General features: G+C 36.5%; 2 protein-coding genes and 2 long non-coding RNA genes across 5 annotated transcripts; 1 reads left to right on the top strand and 3 right to left on the bottom strand.

The window, feature by feature from the left end:
* Window positions 1-220: 220 nt before the first annotated feature.
* On the top strand, window positions 221-2469 carry LOC131320488 (uncharacterized). The gene is made up of 4 exons (XM_058351207.1): window positions 221-238; window positions 492-588; window positions 1463-1742; window positions 2143-2469. The coding sequence occupies exon 3, from the start codon at window positions 1466-1468 to the stop codon at window positions 1697-1699; it is 234 nt and encodes a 77-aa protein (XP_058207190.1). The 5' UTR covers window positions 221-238; window positions 492-588; window positions 1463-1465; the 3' UTR covers window positions 1700-1742; window positions 2143-2469.
* LOC131320484 (proline transporter 2-like) lies at window positions 2439-6831 on the bottom strand. Its single transcript, XM_058351202.1, has 7 exons — window positions 6358-6831; window positions 5184-5408; window positions 4976-5070; window positions 4643-4832; window positions 4264-4388; window positions 3492-3707; window positions 2439-2979 (listed from the first exon to the last, which is right to left on the bottom strand). The coding sequence occupies exons 1-7, from the start codon at window positions 6467-6469 to the stop codon at window positions 2602-2604; spliced, it is 1341 nt and encodes a 446-aa protein (XP_058207185.1). The 5' UTR covers window positions 6470-6831; the 3' UTR covers window positions 2439-2601.
* Window positions 6832-11802: 4971 nt separating this feature from the next.
* LOC131320490 (uncharacterized) lies at window positions 11803-15446 on the bottom strand. 2 transcript variants are annotated; one of them, XR_009198280.1, is made up of 3 exons: window positions 13166-15446; window positions 12566-12992; window positions 11803-12077 (listed from the first exon to the last, which is right to left on the bottom strand). It is a non-coding gene; the product is annotated as an uncharacterized LOC131320490 (long non-coding RNA). The 2 variants fall into 2 exon arrangements; XR_009198281.1 differs by having other exon boundaries at window positions 12566-13378; window positions 14941-15446.
* A 1783-nt stretch (window positions 15447-17229) lies between these two features.
* Window positions 17230-22792, bottom strand: LOC131320491 (uncharacterized). Its single transcript, XR_009198282.1, has 3 exons — window positions 22475-22792; window positions 21032-21108; window positions 17230-17709 (listed from the first exon to the last, which is right to left on the bottom strand). It is a non-coding gene; the product is annotated as an uncharacterized LOC131320491 (long non-coding RNA).
* Window positions 22793-24748: the final 1956 nt, after the last annotated feature.

Below are 24748 nucleotides of genomic sequence, written 5' to 3'. Positions count from 1 at the left end.
AAGTATCTTGACTAATCATGAATATCAATCATTGTCCTCTGGCCGAAGGCCCAATTGAAGTCTTAAATAGGGGCTTCATACAATACATGAAAATATTTCAGCGATCCTTTTCATGAAACACTTTAACGTGTCCCAACATTTTCCCCTGAAATATGATATGATAGCTAAATAAAAAACCGTAAAAAGGAACAAACGCTTCCGGGCCTAGTCTGAGTTGTTCTGGTCCGAGACTCTGTCAGTCAAGAACCCAACCCACTGAGGGTGTTCCATTTTTTAGAAAAACAAAAATTTTAAAAAAAGAAAGTAAATTTAAATTAAAAATGTGTTTACATAAATAATTTTTTTATCAATATAGATATTATATAATTGATCTCATTGAGATCTTTTAAACGGTGTAAAAAAATTTAAAATATTATTTTTTATTTTTATTATATTTAAACTTAAAATTATCTTCTTCTAAAAAAATTAGGTTTAAAACGAAAGCGGAACAGAGCCTGAACCCAGCCCAGACTCGTCGAGTGGTCGGTTCCTTTCCAATCTGGTGAGCCTTCAGATCACCTGAGATTCGTTCACGGCGACTCCAGTCCGGTGAGTTTCACCGTCTAATACTGTTTCCTTCTCCTATTACCGTTTTATTTTAATAGGGCTTGTATACTTATGCGTCTGTGTATATTGCTTTTGATCTATAATTATGATGACCTGTTTTACTTCTTTAACTTTCCCCAAAACAGTTTCGGATTTGACCGTCTGATTAAAGTCTCAGGTTGTGTTTTGGGGTGTATATGGATGTTGATTTTGATAATCGATTTAGTGAAGCTAAATAACACCTGCTGGATCAATAGTCTGAATATCATGGAACTGAAGGTTTCTACAAATTTTGGCAAAGAGTAAAGCTACTTTGCTCAGGAATGCATATGCTTCTCATGAAATAACAATCCATTCAGAGAGAGAGAGAGAGAGAGAGAGAGAGAGAGAGAGAGAGAGAGTTGGGTTTTGCAGATCGCATAGAGAATTTGTCTTCAAATGGTGCAACTCTATGATATGCACCGGGAGAAACATTCGAAGAGAGAGAGAGAGAGAGAGAGAGAGAGAGAGAGAGAGAGAGAGAGAGAGAGAGAGAGAGAGAGAGAGAGTAAATGCTGATATTGGGTTTTGGTGTAAGTGGGGGATTAAATCTAGCTTCTAGTAAACCATCATCCAAGGATACCATCTCACCTGTGAAGAGCACCTACTAGCAATGGAGATCAGATCACATAGAGAATTCGTCTTCAAATGGTACAACTCTATGATAAGCACCAGGAGAAACATTCAAAAATTCTTCTATAACGTTACATGCTTGATGCTTGACCTGTTCTCTTATATTGAGCTCTGCATATGAAGTAGGGTGAACTCGGAGAAACGACTTTTATTTGAATACACCTGAAAGTTTGTAGGAAGTGATCAGCTAATGTCCATGATGCAGGAAATGGGTATTTGGACGCTACTAGAAGGTTGTTTGCTACTCGCTAATGCACTGGCAATATTGAACGAGGAGCGCTTCCTTGTGCCTAGACGGTGGAGCTTCCAGGAATTCTCGGGAGTCAGAAGAAATTCAATGAAGGGACAGCTGATCGGTCTTATTTATGCAGTCCAGTACATGAGAATTCTTCTTATGGTTGCCAATGTTGTCGTCATTGTTGTGAAGCTGGTATCTGGGTGATGTTTGGTATGACATTGTCTGACAACCAAAATAACTACTCTTGGTGAGTTTTATCTGGATGCAGAGCAGTACATTATTTCCTAGCTGAACTCTTGAACTTGATCAATGAAGACCTGTCTTTGAAATTCTTGATCAGCTAATGCTGCTAATCTATGAATGTGGAAGGGGAATTGTCCTGTTTCCCATTAAATGTGTTGCCCGTATTTTTCCTTAGATGGTTGATGGAATATACGATTTCTCTTTGCTCTTCTACCTGTTGTAGTAGGAAAATGCTGAATTTCCAGTCAAATTTCTCTTTCTCTATTATGTCTGTCTCCCTCACAACAGCCATGCTCATGGTTCTCGCATTAGCTGGTTCTTCCTTGTTGTTTTCTAAACTATTATTGCTCATGTTATATGAGTTGAAATGGTGGTTAATTGGTTTCTTCTTCTTCTTTTTTCAGATGGTTGAATGGTAGGGATTCGTCTGAACATGCAGAGGTTTTTCTTTTCCAAGGGGAGAAGCAATTAGTAAAAGATTACAACAGAGTTCTTTATGGAAACTCCTTCGCCGACAGAAGTGGTTTTGAAATCGGTTTGACAATGATTTTATATTGTAGATTAACTTGTGTGCCATTTCAACTCACTATTCATGATTTTAGTTCATTGACTTCATTTCAGTCTTTGATGCATCTTACTTGGAATAAAATGTCTGTGATCGTAGATTTTAAGACAAAGCTCGACTTTATGAGAAGAGACAAATGGTGAATAGGCCAATATATTTGTGACTATCATGCTTTGCTGAAAGCTTTAATTCTTATTCTTACACTGAAACAAAAGCCTGTAATTTCTTTTTAAATACAATGAGGAGAAAATGAGGACACATTCTAACAGGTATATATGAAGAAACATAAAAGTTTTCGTCATATATCTGCAAAGAGATTGTAAGTTTTGGAGTCAACTGCAATGAGTCTCAAGGCAGCAACAGCTGCTGCTAGGGACATGCAGCCAAAGAAGCAGACATTGAGCCAATGCCAAGATTTCTGCAGATTAGTCAACTTGTTCTCCTTAGCCACCAGGTACATGTGGTTTGCAAGTACAAAAGTGAGGGGGAATGTGCTGACAGCCCCGGTAAGGCTCATGAAGTCTCCCAGGAACGGCAATAGTGCTGCCACAAAGGTGTTTATAGCTAGGTAACCACCTCTCACCATAATTCTGAATGACAAGTTTTGAAATGCCAGTGGACTTCCTTTGATGCTGTACCTTGTGTCCAAGTATTCGTACATTGGGCTTGCGAATATCTGGGAATAGCAGATTTTGAAGTTAGTGCTGTAGTTGTGAAGGGAAAAAATTGTAGCGAGTCAAAAAACTAAAAGAAGGCTATGAGCAATGAGTGTAATAGACAAAAAGCATCAAAAAACTAAAAGAAGCTCCAATTATGCAAAAGAAACTGCTTTAATATCATGGGAATTGGTATAGAGAAGTGTAAGTGGGGTATCCTCAATGTATGTGAAAGAAATCAACTTCATTTACCTTGGTTCGACGAGGGTCAAGGGATCATGCTGAAGAAAGTCCCTAATTATTTATACCCTTCCTACATCCTTCCAAACTAAATGGGCAAAAACAAGACAAAATCGGCCAGGCAACATTTGGTGCGTAAGCCACGTGTGAAAGATAAATCCTATTGCTTCTAGAATATTAGCATCAGCAGAAAATACAAAACCAGACCAGAAAGCTGATCTTTATTATGCTTGAGCATTGGTCACTGTGAAAAGGTGAAGGAAAAAAAAGGAGTTGAAAGGAAAGGACATACATGTAGAGCAATAACAGTTTGCAAGAAAGAAGCAATGCTGGCAACTGTCTTCACCCAAACTGGACCGTTAACGCTGTTGAGCAAGTAAGTTGAGGTTTGGGATCCGTAAGCCCAGTAACCTACGAAAGTAACAGCATACAATGGCAGAACTCCTACGCTGAACTGAAAGTAGAGTGCTTTCATCATGTTCTCCACAACAGGTTGTCTTACGGTTGCCTGTCACCAAAAAATTGACTAACATGATTCTTGATAATAGTATCATATGAATGCAGAAGAGAAATTCTACTTAGCTTTGATTTCTACTTCTAGTTTTGAGATAGGCTAATAGCTTTGAAACCTCTGTCCAGGGACGGGCGAAAGCAGAGATTTAGATGCTAGGAATCCAGAATAGAGACGTTAAATAATTAGTAAAGTAATTTAGTATTGCGTTCCAATGAAATTTCAAAATGAAGATCTTGATTTATACAATGAAAAAACATGATCATTGCTTGTTAGTTGACATATTCTGCAGCCAGAACTCAATAAGGTATCCCAAGCATTTCTAGGTGATCAACACAATCCTAGAAAGCACAGAGATAATGTTTGCCAGAAGTCCTACGACCGTATACTGAATATCACACTGATACTTGCAGAAAAGGGAGAGGAAACAAATCAGCAACATATAAACTATTCATACAATTTAATAAAAATGGATAGAATAATGAATAATCGTTGTGAACGTAAAAAGTGACACAGAGCATACATCTTTCAAAATCATGGATCGATGGCCTACCTGTATCTCTGGAAGCATTCCTGTATTGAATGCAAAAACCAGATTTGCAGCAGCACCAATAGTAGTAAAAATCTTGCTCGTCGTTGTTCCTGGGATGCTATAGTCCCTTGTGGGAGCTTCAATTCCTGTAACATGTTAGACATAATTGAAATTCGACACCTGAAGAAGATCATTGCATAGAAAACATCGAATGTTTAACTTCTCATTCCAAATCCAAGTAGAAAGATATAAGAGAAAGAAGTAACAGACTACTAAATGTTATTTTTTGTTATACAGCAAAGGATTTGCTAAAGTTAACTACTAAGTACATGCACTAGGACTGAACTCTCCCATGAATCAAATTGTTAGTAGATGATTACTAAACAGAAGGAAATCTTACCATCTCGAACCGATAATGCAATTGCTATGACAATATACACAAGACTAAATAAAGTCGAAAATCCCAGCCAAATCCTTAAAGCTGACAAATGGGGTATCCCAATGGCAAACATGGCGCATACAATCCCAGATATTGCAATGAAGTACGGAAGCTTCATGGCATCGTCATCCCTAAAAAGAACATAGACAGCCTGCACAACCAGTCTACAATTGATGAATGTAGAAATTTTTTCAATAAGTCTACCCACACATACTTTAGGAACAGATCATCCACAGATGATCCTGGTGGCAAGAAAAAACAACCATTTGTTCGAACTCATAGACTGAAAGTTACCTTTAAAGCCTGACCAGCCAAAATGATATATCCAGTGTTAATCATGAAGAGATTCACATACTGCAATGCCCATGTGAGTGAGTAAGCTTTTCGACCTGTGACAGCAAAAGTGACAATAAAATGAAAGCTACAATTTGGAGTTTCAAGATTAGAGCTAATATTTCTTTCTATTTGCCCCATCTTTGTTTTGATGGCTCATAAATCATACCATATATGAAACCGGCAAGGTCTCTGTATCTGATGTGTCTTTTCCCTCCAAATTCATGGAGCTTAGCAATGAGAGAATTTGCGTACAGAGAGATTACGGTGGCTATGATAAACCCAACTATGCCTGCTATCCATCCCAGAGGAACCATGGTTGTCCCGGAATACCCCAATACATAAGAACTGTTGATACCAGTAGTGAGCACAAAACCCACTTGAAACCATGAATCTACAAAATTTCCAAAAGATAGAAACTGCTATAATTATAAAGATCAAGGAAAGTAACTATGATGAAGCCAAATGATATGAAGATACTCATAAATGGAGGAATCTTTCCCTCATTTTTTGGAAGAGGTAGGAGTGAGTGTCAAGAGCCGTGATACAGTCATACAGAAAAACTACGAATAACAATGAGTGGCAAACGCAAACTATCAACTGGACTGTATACTGACTTCCCTTTGAAATTCAGGAAACAAAGCTGATGTTAAATGGACCGGTGTGAGATCGGGTACCAGTATGTGAAGTAACAGATAAATCTAATTTGTCAATGACAAAGCAATAAGGTGTCGCGGTATTCCAGTATGGTAAGAGGGTTTTATGCATGGTCAAGGTGAGTTTCCACCTTAATTGTTGAAACACATACCACATGCCTACCGAGTGTGAAGCATCGTCCAATTCAGGTACTGCTTCATAAGTTCATACATTCAAAGAATCCATCAGACATCAGAGCAAAACAATATTGTGCACACAATAGCACAACATAGACCACTTGGCACTGTCAGTTATGAACAGCCAAACAGAACTTAAATTCCGCGCATAAAATTAACTTTTCTGAGTCAAAACAATCTAATTAACCAAGTACTTTTCTTACCCGGTCGAAGCAATAGTTTTTTGTTAGTAAAATAGGAGTACTAGTTTTCGCAATTAACCACTCCATTTCCTAAGAGAACCATTTCTCGGAGTACAGAAAACACAAAAAACATCTCACCCGCAAATACACATAGAAAATCTCCAAACAAACCCTTCTAGTATTTCATACACGTGTGCGCAGACAGTTCCAGCGACAAAAATGAAAATCAAACAAAAATGGAGAGCAGCTCAAAAAAAAAAAAAAAATCTAAAATGGAGAGAGAGAGAGAGAGAGAGAGAGAGAGAGAGAGAGAGAGAGAGAGAGAGACCATGGCTGATCTGGTGAGCGGTTTCGGGAATTTCAACGACTAACTGTTGTTCAGAATAGAGCTTCCGTGGGGCTGAATCGTCCTCGTGTCGTTCCCTTGTGGACGACGCCATTTGCTCTTCTGCTGCTGCCAAGAGCGATGTGGTCTCCTCCTCCCCCTCAAGTATGCGTATCACCTCCAGCTTCTTCCCTCTCTCCCTTCCTCTTATACTAAGTCCAAGGGGCTGGGGGAGAGAGAGACAGAGAGGAGAAAAGTAGCAGTAACGAAATTTCCCAAGTTGGAAAAGTCAAATGAGATTCAGTGAATCAGCCTACCTAATTATGGAATCAGCGACTTACTTATACGTTATACCAGAAAATGTACGTATATGTGTACGGACCCTACAGCGAATCAAAAGAAAACAGAGAGAGAGAGAGAGAGAGAGAGAGAGAGAGAGAGAGAGAAAGAGAGGTGGTTGGAGTTGGAGTTGGAGTTGGAGTGGCGCGCAGCCTCAGAAAAGTTAAGTAGTTTAGGCAAATTTGTTACAGTATTTTCTACGTAAATGCTCAAATTAGGCAGATGTTATGGTAATTGCGTGTGAGTAACGGGTTTTTGAGTTTGGGTCCCATAGTGAGAGCTCTGTGGCCGATGATCGGGCCGGGGCAAGGTACGGTGCAGAGGAGGATGTTGAATTGCTGCGATGGGGGATTACGTGTAAGTTATCGGGCGAGTACGTATCAACATCATCACACGTGGCTAATCAAAAAAAAAAAAAAAAAAATCAAACGTGCGCTGTGATTTCTTGTGCGATTTCGACGCAAAATAGGACGAGTATCTGATGATTTGAGCCTTTTTTTTTTTTATTCTTAAAATTTCATGTGTTTTTTAGATTCATGCAATAAATTATGTTGACCAAACCTATGATCCATCTCGAAACATAATAGTAGTAATAGTTACAAGAGTAATGAACACAACACTCTAATTAATGTTCAATTATAAACAATCAACTTGAGTGTTGGCAAGCACAATAATCATACTGAAGTCAATAAAATAAATGACTCAGATTGGTGAATCGGACTATTTTGGATATCATTTTACGTTAAATGAGAATCACACTACTATCATGAGAGGATTTCGATTCCTGCTTCTTGTGTTTGGAGCATAGAATGAACTTCGTCGCTTATTGTGGAAGAACATACCGAAATAAAACAATCTACAAACAAGTGAAAGTAAAAGTTTTTATTCATTTGTAGAATTTTTTTTATTTGGAAAAGAAGTATCTTGATTCTTGCCCACCTCAGTCGCTCATTAACTAGGTCCGGAAATCATTTTTTTGGCGGAGCTTAGAGCAAGTTTATTAGCATAGCTAGACAAGCCTTTGAAGCCATTTTAGCTAATTAAGACACCAAAACTAGCCCGCACCAGCTTCGACAAAGAAGAAGCTAGTTTGCCTTTACGGAAAATGTTATTTAAATGTACTGAACCATTATTCACAATGAATCCATTAAAATATTGTTTCTTTTCTCTCTCCTGAGTCTCCTCCCTATCACTCTTTTTCTCTCCAAAAAGAATTAGTATTCTAATAAATAATAGGTAAAATAGAGAGTATTGATGTAGTGTTGAAGGAGATATAAGTAGGTAAAATAAAAAAATGCACTGTTTACTAGCATTTTTACCTTTTAACTGGTAAAGAGCATGTACATCAGGTTCGGCAAAATGCACATCATAGCTACTTTAGCTAACCAAAACAAAAAATGCAACCTGCAGCAGATTCGGCAAAAGCAAATCTATTTTCCCTTTGTTCTCAAACTTCGGTATAAATACCGAGGTACTATTCACTCGGAATCCATTATTTTAATTGTTTAATATTCTCTCTCATTATTATTATTATAACAGGAAGACGGTTTATTATATATTAAATTATGTTTACAAAATTAAGCACTTCAATTTTTAATCCATTTGAACCGGTGCGAAAATTTTATTTTTTTGATTATTTTATCTTAAATGATCATAATTAATTTTTGTTTTTAGAGCTTTCATTAGAGACCCTGTAGAACATATACTTGATTATAAAAGTCCTAAAAATTAAATTAAATTACGACCCTGCAGAATAATTTGATTAGAATAATAAGATATTCGCATCGGTTCAAATGGATTGAAAATTGGAGCACCTAATTTTTTCACCATATTTTCTAATATATGAAAAAAGATTAAGTGCTCAAATTTTCAATTTGTTTGAACCGATGCGAATATTTTATTTTTTTTGATCATTTTATCCTAAAGGATCATAACTCATTGTTGTCTCTAGGGCTTTAATTGGAGACCCTGTAGAACAGATACTTAATTATGAAAGTCTTAGAGTCAAAATTAAATTATGACCCCTTTAGAATAATATGATTTAAATAATAAATTTTCGAACCGGTTCAAACAGAATAAAAATTGAAGCACTTAATTTTTTTAATATATAAACAATCTCAAAAATTCGGTGACAGAAAGAGTATTTGCTCTCTCTCAAAAATTAATCACCTATGGCAGAGAGAGAGAAAATAGGTATACTTCAATTGAATAATATTTATATAGTATTTTATAAAGATAGGGATGATAATCGAGAGGATCGATGTGAGGTTGAGAGAGATTTAAATAGGAAAAGTGAAAAAGTGTAATGTTGAGTAGGTATTTTAGCTATTGCTTGGTGTACATGCTCCTTACCTTACTAGTTTATTTCCTTTTTTTAATTTGTTTATTTTTATTTTTGGTAATGCAAGATGTCCCAGGTCAGTTTATGCACACCTTGGACTATTTCCTACGATCTCTTTCACAACTATTTCACATGCTTACGCATGAAGGTAAAATAGCCTCAAGAGTCGCTGATAAGAGGAATTGAATCTGAGACAGATTAAATCTCTAAGTCCTAGGCCAAGACTACCAGGCTAAACTGTTTTTGACTTTTCGTTTTATTTATTTACGAAGAGAAAGCTTTTTGCAAATCATTTCTATTTTTCTTCACAACACTAGTCGGAAAATAACTCTCCAATTTCTTCAAAAGTTCTTGCCTTTGTTTCCATCATTATTACTCTTGCTCTAATAAATTGACTAAATTCCAAAAACTTTATTTCGTTTGCTAGCTAGCTTGTTCATAATGGAGATATTTGTTTATTTGAGTGGTGGTGCTTACTTTATCAAGAAAAGGTAGATGCGTGAAAATGACTTATTAGTTCCATTTTCAATTATCGCTGTTATTAAAAAAAAGTTTCAATTATCGAACCATGTATCACGTCTCTTCGCTGGCGTGAAAATTTTATATATATCCAACTCAAATTTAAAATTAATTGGCAATGAGTAGAGAAGTTCCAAATTCTATATTTATGAATAGAGAAGTTCCAAAAGCAATATGAGACAACTATTCTAACACCCCCTGATCACGTAAGGCCATGTAAATATTTTTGTGAAGCAACAAAGTTTGATCAAACTTGTGCTTTAATGACTTCGATTTAGAATATTGACGAGTCATTTGATTATTGGCTTTGACAAAGTCATATTAGTGATTTTATGGAATTATTAATCTTAAAAATATTGGACCTAATTGGTAAAACTCATGCCTATCAAAAAAAAAAAAAAAGGTAAAATCCATGCTCCCTCCGTTCCGATAAAGATTGTCCGATTCGTAAAATAAATGCAAATTTTTTTTTCGTAAATTGAACGAATTGATTGATGTCTTGTAACTTGTTGAAAAAGGTTGGATTTAAAAAAAAAAAAATTGTACTACAGTATTTGTAAGTTGACGTTTTGCAGCTCGATCTTACAGTAATTTTGGGATGCCATCCTTCATTTGTTCCCAGGAGCAGAGATGGAATGAAATAAGCAATCTAAGCCTGTCTGGACTCCGATAGAGAAAGCCCTGTACTCGACCTATGTAGTAGTAATATATTGGCATTGCCACTCTTAACATTTCACGAAAGTGGAAAACGTCGGAATGAATTTTGATGTTAAATTTGTTAAAGATTAGACTTCACGGAGAAAAAATGGAGCATATCTCTTGAAGATTTGGCTCATATTCTGGAGATTGGATTAGCCCCAATAGTGAGAACTTGAGGGATCTCGCTTTCGTAGACGGAGAGCCTCCGTAGAGTAATATAATATTCTCTTCCTCAAGCAGAAGAATGCTAGCTGCAGAACCTCACTATCTATAACTAGCTGTGTAACCTATCTGTTATACTAGATTATCACAGAGAAACCACAAGTGAATTTGTGTTTACACGGGTTGCGTGAAATAGTAATCTCCTCAAAAATAGTAGTACCGTAAAATTTGCTATCGCAACTGTAGGCAATTCCGAACCACATAATAAAATCAAGCCATGTTCGAAAGTTTTGTTGGTGCTAAAATCTGCTTCACATTATCTAGCTTGTTTCAGCCCAACATAGGGAGAAGCCAAATCTAGATATGCTTCCGATGGATAAGCGTTGCAAGAATGGAGAATTGATACCTGCCAAGTTGAAGAAGCATTCATTGTAAGGCTGTTTTCAACCCTTGGATATATATATATATATCACAAAGTACTCCACTGACCACTGTATAGAATCAACGTATTCCAGTACCCTCAATCGGAGATGCATAACTCTCCTCTCCTTTATGCTCCACACCACAAATATGACGCTTCTCCATTTGGATATTTTGGCGTAACAATTGATATCTCAGGTACCAGTGTCACTTTGGGAGAGAGAAAGGGCATTTGTCACTATCTAATTGGCATTTGGTAACAAAGTAGAGACAGACAAGTGGGGGATTGGTGGCCACATTTTTTATTTGGAGGGAGGGTCCCTTCAAACATCTACTACATCTCAATAGATCTTCCAGATGAGCTGCTTTACAAAAAAACTTGTTTCCCTATCTTCTCTTGCTTTTAAGACCAAATAACGAAGCAAAATCTTTTTGAGTTTTTACAAATAAACTTAACGACTAGAACAGACTCAAAATAAGAGCAATAACACACATAATGTCCCAAGTCATAAGCAACCAGGATTCAAGTACGAATTACTCCTTAATAAACTTAACAACTAGAACCGCCAGCCTCTTCGGTAATGGTTTTTTGGCCAACTTTTGACCACTTTATTTTCTCAACTCTCCAATGCCATCACCTAGTTTAAAAACAATGTATATTGAAAAAACCTATACAAATATACAGTTATGGAGACCACATTTGAAGTTATCGTATTGGATGCTAAAAAGTCAAGAACTACTTTTATCTAACAGAGAAGCTCAAAGACAAACATGATGAGTAGATCTTTGAGAAATTAAACCTACGCATTCGTAATTTACTTTGCGATACTTGTTAAGTGTCGATACTTATGAGTACATGGATATTGGTTTCTGTGGCATAATGGTTCGACAGGCCCTTAGCTTCTTCTGCATGGAGGAAAATTACCAGCATGGGACATATAGGCAATTCATTTCCATTAGACCTGATGATAGATAAGATGAACATCAACCTCAAAAGTACAATTTTAGAATAGCCTAATTTCAAACGAATGCTGCCAGCAAGTTTACCGAAAAACCCAGCTAACCGCTATCAGTATTATTTCTTGAAACCTATAAAATCTTATTTTGAAACCTATTAAAACTTATTTGTCTTAAAAAACAATATGTAAACTGGGAGAAAGGAGAAAGGTATACCATCTGTAGAGGCATCTGCAACCACAAACCAAGACTCACTCAAGTCCTCATCCCTAGCAGCTTCATTAACCTATGCTAAAAATAGTTCAATCACAATTATATGCCCCAAAGCTACCATTCTGCTCCTCCGAAGCAGAATAATAGACAATATAGTAAGAAAAGACAATGGCAAAAGTCATAGTGAATGCTTCCTAATAAGAGAAAATAAGCAACCACTAACTTCATCATACCCCTAATATCAGATTGATGGCTGACGTTGTATATCTAAGGGGGTCATGCTAATCACGACCAATAGGCAGTGGTTAATAGGTGAATGATGCAAAAAAGAAAGACATTGCCATATTCCCCATACACTTCCTACATAATTCTATTCCCATACCACATTTTTCTATGCACTTTTTACGCGTGGGCAAGGGTTAGCATTTCCCATATGCCAACTTTAAAAACAAACTAATAAACAGATAACTGTCATTGCCTCTCTACCGTAGCCAAGGTGAGTAGCAATTAGTATCTATGATCCTATAAGGAGCATAATGATGGCCAAATTCAACTATTTACCTCCAGCGTTGCTATTCCTGTAAGGCACTTCTATGCGCTAGAAGAGAATATCTTACTACTTCACCTATACTCCTCATGACAGTTGAATCAGATAGGTCATGCTGCAAATAACAAAGAGAAGACATTTAGTGCCAAAGAGAAAGTCTCACCCTATCAAACTTGCCCACTAAAATTTTTACTACAAGGAAGATCCTTCCGTTTACCAGGACTTTTACCAACTTACCTCAAATCTACAGTATGTTGACTTTTGTTGCCTAAAAAAGAGAATTCTCCCTCCAAACGAGAAATAGGCAACTTTGTGCTTAATTGGGACAGACCACCATTAGCATTCCTCAAATTCCCTCACGTTCTTCAAAATCATTTAGATTATCTTTATGGGGCATTCTTGAGGATCCAATCTCACTAGCATTATTGACCTGCTTGATGGCTGAAATTTTGAACGTTATTTGTTCTGTGTTGTAGCACAGAAGAATAAATATTCAAGAGTTGACAGCTGTTAAATTTCAGAGCTCAAACTATTGAGAAAATTCTCCAGATATCCTTTTTATCTGCAAAAATAGACAAATGATAAAAAACACACAATGAAATGGATGTCAGTACCTGTTTTGGTCATAGAATAATGGTCTTCCAACTAATGCTAAAGTCTCTTGTGTAGTTGTGTCATTTTCAACAACGAATGGACTAAACCCTTTCCACCCTCTCTTCTCCCACTTTCAATCAAAGCAATATGCCTGATCAAATCAAATGGACAGTCTCTCCCTCTTCCTTATATAAAGTAGCTGGAGAATGGAATTATCATAAGCACTTCTTCGCCTACAGGGCACTGGCATCACTTAGTTAAGTTCCCTAAATCTATTCCAAGGCATTGCTTTATTCTTTGGTTGGCAATCAAATGCAGTCTGAGAATTAAGGATAAAATCAAAAGTTAGGGGTTTCAAATCTCTCCTACTTGCCTTCTATGCCAGATTGATAATGAATGCCTTTCCCATCTTTTCTTGGCTGCCGCTTTTCAAGATCACTTTGGCAGCAAGTTCTCTCTCTTTGTGTGGCATTCTAAGCCTCAACATTCCTGGCATAATCATGAAGTCAGTTGGCCTACTGGAGAATTGATTGGGAAGTCCTTCCACAACATTATAAAGAAAATAGCTTGGGCAGCCATGGTATATTATATCTGCCAGTTCTTCTACTGCTATTAAGGGGCGGATGGGAACTCGTGTGAGGAACTAAAGGCGTTTCAAGACGTCCACTGCTGGGGCAGATGCGCCATACAAATTTTAGGGTTATTATGAATGCGTTTGTTTTTTGGGTGGTTCAAGCTTTTGGGTGTTTAGTGTAGTCAAACTTTTTGCTAACTACAGTTGTTTTTTTCTTTTCCAACAAAAAATCTTTGAAACGCTGAGAGCTAGGTTAAGAATTAGGGAGTAGCTGTACTAGGAGAGTATCGTGCACTTTCCAAGGCTCTCTCAATGCTTTTCTTTTCTTATGGTACTGTTTCATTTATTTGTCCTTATGATAAATGAAAATTTTCTTCACAGTGCGAAAAAAAATTATATCTGCCAGGAAAGGAACTACATAATTTTTTACGGTACTCGAAGGCCAACTTCAAATGTGGTTCACAAAGTTAGGTTCATGTAAGGATCAAATCAATTATCTTGTCTAAAAGCTTCACCTATCATATCCTTGTTCTTTGCATTCTTGGGAAATTCCCCTTTCAGTAACAACTTGTACGGTTGTACGTAAAATGTACTTTGTTGTTAGGTCCCCTAGTAATTTGGAGGTATGCCCTTCGTGGTCTTTGTAATGTCTGTTCTCTAACAAATATTTTGATTACCAAAAAAAAAAATTTGAAAGGAATGTCAGCAATCCAAACATTTGGCACTGTGTCAAAGAAATGTACCAACACCAGAGAAACAGGAAGAGAATGGTAGAGAAAATATAGCTGCACAAGGACTTCCTGGACGATTACCAGATGTGATTCAGGCATGTATTTATTTTCAAGAGCCCTAGATTTGTTTCTCTCTCATTGTCAATGTTACGTTCTGCTACTTGGAATTAAGATGCAAGTGTCAGGAGATTAGGGAATAAGTGGAGAAATAGCAATTAGCTGGTGGCAAGTTCGCTTTTTAACGAAGCATAAACATTACAAATGTACAACAGTCTCCTACAAACATGAAACCCTACATATGCCACTCCAATAATCATGAATACATACATGATATTAGTCGAGGGCCGTACGTGTAAGCTGACCCGGACACTCTAAGTTCCATAAAAAGTGAGATAAATCCCTTGCTACCAAATAAGTAAACACAATTCGGCAACAACTGAAACGATGTATAATAAATACGCCACATGATATTAAAATTACAGAAGATGACCTCTCTTTCGAAGGAACCGCCGCTGGAATTTTCTACAGTCGCTCAGCAACAAAAAATTTCTGCTAGGAAAAGCAGCGTGATTCCGAAGTGAAGATCTGGAAGAGTAGACGGCCAGAGAGGTCACTTGGTCGTAAGTAGGATACTTGGATGCTGTTCAAAACCCTAGAACAAGCTCCGAACTGCATCGTGAAGCAAAGAACAAAGCTCCGACGAGTAATGGCGTGGTGACGGCGGCGTTGAATGTTTTTTTTTTTTTTTTTTGTAGCCGCTCGCAATTGAAACCCTAGTTTGAATTGGGCCCAAACTCGAAGTGGCAGTGTTCGAGTGGGTAACAACTCTGCATTCCTTATTTGACTCCAGCCGTCCGGCGTATTGAATGAGGACTCTATGCCTTAATAAAGGGGAAAATAAATTTTGCATTTTCTCTCTTCTTTAAGATGAGAAAATCTCAATTCGAAAAAAACCCGCAGGATCTGATCAAAAAAAAAAAAAAAAAAAAAACCCGTAGGATCGGACGGCCATTGGGGGAAAAAGATGATGCGACGAGATCTAATCATATATTTGCCAGAATACGTAGCGCCGGCGCCGGTGATGGTGGCGGAAAGGGTCATTTCGGCGGTTACTTATGGAAGCGGGAGAATCGGAGAACGAGGAGGCGGGAAAGATAAAGGAGAGGACAGCTGTTAAATTTTGGGTTTGGGTGTTAATTTTGGGCCTACTTGGTGGATTTACGGCCCAATATATATGCTACCAAGCGTTTTCTATCGATCAAAACCAAGGGCCTGCAAGAAGTTCCAAAACATTACTCCTATTTAATAGGAATTTTAAAAACACACAATGAAGCTTGAGTAGAATGATATTTGAGAAAATGATGGCCCATGACGTGTTTTGATAATTAATACCCACCAAGAACATATTGAGAATATTTTTTAATGCTGAAAATGTCATTGACGGATATTACTTATCAAAACACGTCATTGGTCGTCATTTTCCCATGATATTTTGGTGATCATATTTTCAGTACTACGTGATGTGTTACTAATAATATACAGATAAAAATGTGCCTTATTTTCTATTTAAGGGAGCATATTCTATCAATTTTATTCACGACACTATCATATGGTAATTAAAATGCGGTAATTATAGAATTGCTATGTAAAATAAAGGTAATGGGGTCCTATTAATTAGATTGTTCGAACTCTCAATGCTCACTAGTTAGTTTTTGAAAAAAAACATTTTTATAGAGGAATTTACCTAGGAAAAGCAACATAAGGAACGAACCATTTAGACAAATTAATTTATCTTGATCACCTTATCACCTGATTCACCCTCTTATAATGTTCTCTATCTTTTACTACTTTTGTCTCCCAAACTGATCCCTCTGTAAACCCTGGATTGATTGCGGAGTCGCTTCAGATGTGGCATGCAGATCGAGTAGCCATTTCGGATGCTGCAGACTTTTTGAGAGCTAATGCTGGATCTGCTGTGATAAGAGAAAAGACGGGTGTGATGATTGCGGAGTCGCTTCAGAAATACTCCTAGAGAAGGCCCAGCCCGTTCAAAGTTAATTTTGATGGCGGGGGCTGGATGTTAGCAAGAAGGTAGGTAGGTAGGAGGGCTGGGTATTGTAATTAGGGATGATGTGATGATGATGGGGCTTTGCAGTACGTATGTACGTATGACGGAACCATTGATAGTTGAAGCAATGGCAGCTAGAGAGTGTTTGGTTTTCACCCAGGAACTCAATCGGGTTGCTTCGGATTCACTTGGAAAGCGATTGTCAACAGGTTATACCATTGATTCAGAGGAATGAAGAGAGCAATTCAAATGTGGGTGTTCTAATCTCTGATATTATACAATCAAGGCAACATTTTGAGAGTACTGTGGATTTGAGTTTTATTAGAAAGAGTGATGACAATTCTGTGGTGGCCAAGAATGCAGTGGGTAGGTGCGTGACTCGCATGTGGAAATTTTTTGCCCGAACTTTCATCCCTCTTCAAGGGGATACAGGGGGAGTAGCCCTATAATATTTTATCTAAGATAAGAGTGTCATTTATTTTTTTTGAAAGGCGAAAAAATTTCATTAATTTTGAAGTTATTACAAGACTAATAGGACAAGAAAATAGCATATGTGTTCAAAAGAACACTTTTATCCAATCCAAAACCCAAAATTTAGGATTAGCAAAAAATCAATCAAGATAAGAGTGCCAGTACTATGATCATATATGGCGTATCGTTGATAGTCACGTAGGTCAACAACTATAATGGAGAAAAATCAGAACCTTGATCTGTCACAATAATATTTTATATTAGTATTGTTTTCACCAACGAATTCGGTATTAAAACTCCATGGTAGTGGAGATTCTTGTTACGTGGATATTCTTTTACATCTTCTGGTGGCCTTTTCCTTCGTTTATATATATTGAAAAAGATAATGCTAACTCGGGTCCACCAGTTGACATGGTAGTTAAATCCTCCACCCGGCATTCCGTTTCCGTTTATGTTTGTGATAAGTGTAAACCGACCACTGATCAGAATCTTACTTGGGCTCAAAAGGGTCTACTCTCGCCCACCATGTACAGTTGAGTACAAATCTGAACCGTCCATCGCTCGATTAAGATTTGAGCCGTCAATTGTCAAGATGATCCGGCCGCTCTGCACCGCTTTACAAAGATATGCTTTCCCATTCCATCAAAGCAACCACCCGAAAGGGGTTCTAGACGTGTATGGATTATTCTCTTGTAGGGCGTTGATCTAGCACACCGAAAACTGGTACAGTTTGGATCTTAAATGTATTAAAAGAAGCAAAAAGAATAAGAAAAGAAAAATATTGAAAGTTACAAACAGATACACATTTCTCGTTATCTCCCCGCCCATTTAGCGATGATTGAATTTCGAATAAATAGTACTAATAACGATGATAAATCTCCTAAAAAATAGGAGCCATTAAAGTAGGCGAATCCAAATGATAGAGATATGTGTTTCCTAGGCAAAGTGAGCAAATAGAAAAATAGTAATCTCCAATATCTTCAATCACTTTACACAACCAAATTAAATCACTATTATATTAAAGAGAAAAACTTTTTAAGGGGGTCTCTCGTAAATAAAATCTACGGAGGCCAATCTAAGCTGTCCAAAAATGTTTTGGACGATCTAGATTGAAGACAAACTATTAATGGTAAGCAATATTTATTAGCAGTAATAGTTTAAAACTGTATCTAAACCGTTAATTGACGAAACGGGTGGGTGAAATTACGCGGAGCCGCTCTGCCGTGAATAAGTTTCTCACTTATATTAATCATCATACACATGATGCAGAAACGAGACTACAACAAATCCACTATTAACTACAGTAATATTTGCCACCAACTTTAAGTAGATCTCAATCAAATCTATCCTGATCTCTAATTCATGGCTTGAAATTTGGGATCTTTACAAAAAGTGGGATGTGGACGAAAGTGGGAGGGGCTGTGGACTTTCAATTTTGGAGTAAGTTCAAGGGGGTTTGGGTCCCCTGGGGCCTAGAGCATCTAATTATTCTAATCCTTCTGGAATTGAAGAAACATTAGCTCTCTTTTCTTTTCTTTTTTTTGGCTGTGTTTTGTCTTTTGGGTCCTTCACAAAGCTTGTGTAGTCCAAGAGGGGAACATTTTCGGAGTACATATTTTTCCAAAAATGTCCAAAAGTGTAGACAACTTGTACAATCTAGTGTCCCACATTTCCTCCATCTGACACTTTAGACACCCCCCCCCCCCCCCCCCCCCCCCCCCCCCCCCCCGTCCTTGTATATCATTTAGTCCCAAATTATACAGTAAAATCAAAAGCAATATTTATATTTTTCAAACAAAAATGGTATAACAGTCCAATGGGTTGTCAATAAAGCAGAGAAATGACACAAAACATGATTTTTTATGTATTAAAGTGTCTTAAAAAGAATTAAAAGTGTGTTGAAAACTGTTTTTTTTTTTCTTTAGTAACAACCCAATGACCTGTAAATAACATAACCAGTTTTCAATGGAAGGGAAAATGATTCGATCCAAACCCAAAATTATGCCAAAAACTTTCTTTGGCTAAAATCTTTTTAAGTTTGACATTTCACGGTGGAGGTTCAGGGTCTATTTAGAAATTAGGAAAAGAAAGAGCATGGAAGAGTAAATGATAAAGAGGAAAAGGCCAGGGTAGATATAGTTTGGAGAAAAAATTATATCTTCTTCTTCTGTACTTTTTCCTATTTCTTCTCTCTTTCCACTAGTAACAAAATAGGAGAAGGGAAAACTGTTGTATATCCTTCCTTTTTATTTCTTTTCACAACTTTCAAACAACCTTTAATTAGTTACTTGAATTTAGAGTTGAGCCATTGATTACTCTTTTGCATGCTTTCCTCCCACTTTAAAATTGAACTTATATATAGGTTGAATTTTTTTTGGCACGTTTAATTAGGATAATCTATGCTATCCTGATCCTAACCAACTTGTACGGATATTAACTTTCTCTCCATAATAAGAATTGAATCTGTAATTTTGATGCACCTAAGTGGGGTGGAGCGACATTATGGCAAGTCCCCACTCACCAGCGAAATTTCTCAAGTACGTATTGGTTTAGAATTTGACTCCACGAGTATTATAAATTGCCCCAAGGAACTCACCATAGTTACATGATTTGTTATATCTCCGCCCTTGGCTATGCCACCTTTGAGCCAACTATACTGGCTACATGTACATTGAATTGCAGTCAAGTATAATGTTCTCACCGCTCAAATAAGTAATGAACGAAGTAATTTTTTAATGCTACGGGCCAGGAGCTTGATGTTCACAAATAACTATTAATTAATTTTCATTTGCATAACAGTTTTCTCATGATCGATCGGCCTCCTACGAACTCTTCTTCTTCTTCTTCATCAGTATTTTCCACCTTCAATTAATGAAGATGACCTTAATTAATTAAATAGATAGACTTTGATTAAAGGTTTCTATTTCTGTACACATTTAATTAGGGCTAAAGTTAACAAAACCGAAGAGGAGGAGATTGTCTCTAGTTGGGGCCATGTGATAAGAGCTAGAGGTACTTTAATTAATTTCCAACAACATATCAGAGTAAAAGTTAAAGGACTTACTATTTTTTAAGGAATTAATCACATGGGAGTGATTCCTTTGCCTTTGGGACTCTCAATGTGTACCAAAGCATTGAAAGTAGCCCTTAAATATCGTTGTTCACTGCCTTGGATTCTAAATAAAGTCCTTAAGAGCATGTGATCATGTAAGAGCTAGCTAGCTCTCCTTCGGTACTCTTACCCCTCTCTCTGCTAGCTGGGGCCACAATTAGGGTATGTTATAGTCATGTGGTATAGGACCTTTGATCTACTAGCTTTATATTAGGAGCTGTACTGTACATTTGGTGAGAAAGAAAGAAAGTAATGTTTGTTGACAAGGGTACTGAACTGGACTGGACTGAACTCATTTCTGATCGATCGAACGCCCAAAAACACCTCATGAGTACGTAGTAGTACTCATGAGTAAAACTCGTGATTTAAGGAAACTACTGTATTTGGAAGGCCAAGTAATGATAATGTGAAATCATTTGTTGACAAAAAGTTACTTTTCGCAAAGGTAAATCAACTTAATTGTTGGAAGTAAGTATGTCAAAAGTTTCCAAATGGATCGGAGCTAGGTAGTAATTAATACTCCACCTAACATGTGTAATGATCAAAAGTTGGGGGTAAAAATTATGATCACCTAACCAAAGTAAACAATCATTTTACTCACTATTCCAATACTGTACAACGGTCAAAGGGTTCTAGCTACTAACTCTATGTTCATAGTTTAATTTGAGAGTCCGTTTGTTAGCTGGATTAGTTTTGGAGATTGAATTAAATAAAAACAAAGGGCAAATGAAAAGTGTATATTGTGAAGGGGGATCGAGATTAATTTATAGTATTTGGTTTGGTAATTGATATATGCTGTAGTTTGTATGGGTGAATGTGCAAAAAGTTGATGGATTAATGCTTCTTACACCTCTATATATATATATATATATATATTATTAACCAAGTTTGGAGGTAGAGATCGATAATAGGGTAATTAAGAAAGAAGACCTGGTGGACTTGGTTGAAGCGCGCTGGACATAAATAATTCTGTTGCAGAGGGATTATTTAGTCCCGGCCCGGAATGCCTACAAAACACCGAAATAATTAGTCCCAAATTGACTAGTGCGGCCAAATATATAGTTTATCCAACCATATATTTCAACTAACAAACAGCCCCAAATTAAGTGTTACTCCATATATGCAAATGATCATTTCTCCCACTGTCAGTACTTAGCACTGTTTTATTCACTGACAAAAAAAGCTTGTTTGAGCTTTGAATAACTAACTAACTGTTCATCACCCAAAAACTCCGTTCAACTATCAAGTTTTTAGTGCAAAAAGCAAATCCCAATAAATTTAGTAACGAGGAGTAAAGGAAAAGAATGTGCGTTATCATACTTTTATTCATTTCACAAAATAAATTTGTAAGAAAGTTAAATAAACTATTCGTTTAATTTCGTAGGAAAAAATAAAATTTGAGCAAAATCTGGTGCTTAATTTGTACATGATAAATTTCAAAGGAATATTTATTAAACCCAACGAAATTTAAAGTCGTAAGTCTCACAATCATGTTGTTAACCGAACAAATCAAAATACGATAAAAATAGATATTTTTGTGTTTTGCTTTCATTTTTCAGTAATTGAAGGGGTCCTTCTCGGGAAAAAAGAAGGGGACTGATATGCATAAAATGGATTTGCACTCCACCACGACATCAAGAACACGCGTGACACTGGATGATTGGTGGTTACAAGGTAGTAATTCCAAAATGGTTGTACTCCCAAAATTAATTATCAATCACGCAGGCATATGTGGTTGGATCATTATTACTTTTATTTTATACATAATTACCTAAAAAGAAGAAGAAGAGAGGCTATAATTAATCTCTACGTTTAAAATGTAGCGAGAAAGTGAGAAAGAAAACACGAAAAACACTTGTGGAATGAGGGAAAATTGAATTAGTGAAATCAAAACTGAATAAATATATATATTTGTGACAACAGTGATTATTGAGCAATTATATTAATAGGGCTGAGCCTTATTCGTCAGTTACCTCATGGCACTTGTCTCGGAGCTGATCTCCCCGTTCTACTTCTAGGGCTCAGCCTTTTTCTCTTACAATTTTTTTTTTTCTCTATTTCTTCTCCTTTTTGGGAGGTTCCTAGCTAGCTAAATACTACTGTAGTAAGTCGTTAAGAATTTGATCGATCCAAATTACAAACAACCGGTGGCTCTAATAATTAGGAGTATACCACATAACAACCAAAAATAAAGATCCCCGTTTTCGGCCATAACTTAAAGTTCCATGCAAAATATTATTGAGAAAATAAAACTATTTCGCATATATAGACAAATATTAAATTTTAATACTGGTGAAATTAAAGAGAGAGAGAGAGAGAGAGAGAGAGAGAGAGAGAGAGAGAGAGAGCTCTATGTACTAGTAGAAGACTTACCTGTTTAAATTGAGATATTGTTTGCTGAGTAGTTGTATAATTTTCTTCCGATCCCACGGGGATCTATTCAATGCATGAGATGAAGTAGAGCCACTGAATGAGGAATCCAAAGGGATAGCATGATCCAAACTAATCCCTAATTATAAACTTAATTAGAAGAAGAAGAAGAAGAAGAAGAAGGAATGAAGATCTAGAGTTGGGATCAATGCGATCCCTTTGGATGCCTCCTGCAGTGGCAGTAGAAACCCAGCTTCTCTCTCTCTCTCTCTCTCTCTCTCTTTCTCTCTCTCTGATGTGTGCGAGTGTGGAAGACAAGATGAAAGTGCTCTAAGGGAGCCTCAATATAAAAGAAGAGTAATAGTGCTCTATCAATGACTGAGTTTTCAAAGCTTTTATTTTTGGTACGGCTCCTTTATAATTAGGTTTCGGACAAGTTTACTCGCAACTCAAATAATTCTCGGTAGAATAATTCAACTTTCCACGAGTGAAGGGCTCAATTAAAATCTGAACCCCGCATGGACTGTACCTCAAAATGCATAGGATATTTCGAACTTGAAATGTGAGATGGAAAGAAATTCGCAAGTCTTACAGTTTACCCACCAAACCAATCCTTAATTACCATTTCTTTATTATTTTATTTATTGTGTGTTTGTTTTATAGTACTCCTTTCGTCCTATTTTATCAGTGTCTTTTGAGATTTTCAAATTTTTAAAGGAACATGCATTCTAACTTTTTAAGGGAATATAGTTAATGAACGTCTTCTCAAAAAGCTAATTTCAATTTTCATTATTGTCATTTAATTCTCACTTTTACAAGTTTTTTTTTTTTTTTGAAGCGGCAAAACTATTATTAATGATAAACTCGATAATGGGTACATCGAGGAAGAAGAGAGGAAGAAAGAGAAGGGGATAGAAAGGGAAAAACTTCTAACGAGAAGTTGAGAAGAAACTAGGAAAACTATTATTAAACATACACAAAGGTTAGTTTTGAACATCTAATACTTTTTCTTTGACTTTTCAACTAGGACTAACATTCTGTAACATTCGAAATAAAATAAGGCACTAACAATATGGGACGGAGGGAGTACTAACTTTACGATTTATTAGATCCTCAGGAAAAAATGGGTATTATTAAAAGATAGGTAGGTATTTATTTGTAGGACCCATCCTCGAAAAAACCAGACACATGGGGTGAGAGGTTTTACCCAAAGTTGGGTTTTTTATTATTATTTACCAATGATCCCCAAAATATTAGCAAAATATCAATTTGGTCCTCAATATACAATCGGGTCTATTGCGTCCCAACGTTTATAATGCACGTTTAGATGGTCCACGGAGCTAACTCCGAGGATCATTTAAATGTGCATTGTAAATATTAGAAATGCAATAGACACAATTTGTATATTGAAGATCAAATTGACATTTCGCTAATAGTTTTGGGGTCCATCAATAAAAAGCCCAAACTAGTGGGTCACCCAAACAATTTCATGAAAATTCCCAACAACTTGGGTGGTTAATAATTTCTTTTTTGGGTTTCTTGGTTAATGTTTTACTACCTATTTTAATGGACTGTCGTGGTCCCATCCATGTTCTCTGTTGGAACCCACCACTTTTAATATCCTCATACAGTATTTCACAAGGAAGTCATTTCTTTCTCCCAAAATATAGATATATGGATTTGTCAATCATATGATCGCAACCAAAGGGCTCGTAGCACAACGATTATTTACTAGATCTCTCACGAGGGAAGTTCGGGTTTGAGTCTCATCCCCATTAATTTATACTCTTTTCGTCTCAAAATATTTATCCGGTCCACAAAATGAAACTCAAAAAAATGCATTTCTTTCAAAAAAAAATTCAAATTTTTTTTTCATAAATTTAAATAACTCATTGATATCAAGTGAATTATTAAAAAAAATTGGAGTTTTCTTGTAAAAATTGTATTATTTTTATGTCTTCATTTTGCGGATCGGACAAACATTGTGGAACAAAGGGAATATAATATTTGCCAAAAAATCATATGATCGTACAATTGGCCCAGAAAAAAATACTCACTCCGTCCTTTTTTAAGTGTCCTGCTTCGTAACTCCAACTTATTAAGGAGACATTATCATTACGCGTTTCGCATCAACTTTTATCTTTACTTTCCATACTTACCCTCTATGGACACATCATCATTATACTTTTACACACTAACTTTTCAAAATAAAATCTACTTTCAGAAGCAAAATAAAAAATGCATCAATTTTTACCTACTAACTTTACAAAATGGACA

Source organism: Rhododendron vialii, chromosome 3a (genome assembly GCF_030253575.1).
Source record: "Rhododendron vialii isolate Sample 1 chromosome 3a, ASM3025357v1".
Lineage (NCBI taxonomy): Eukaryota > Viridiplantae > Streptophyta > Magnoliopsida > Ericales > Ericaceae > Rhododendron > Rhododendron vialii.
The sequence above is the reverse complement of the archived record's forward strand: the minus strand, read 5'-3'. Positions and strand labels throughout refer to the sequence as shown.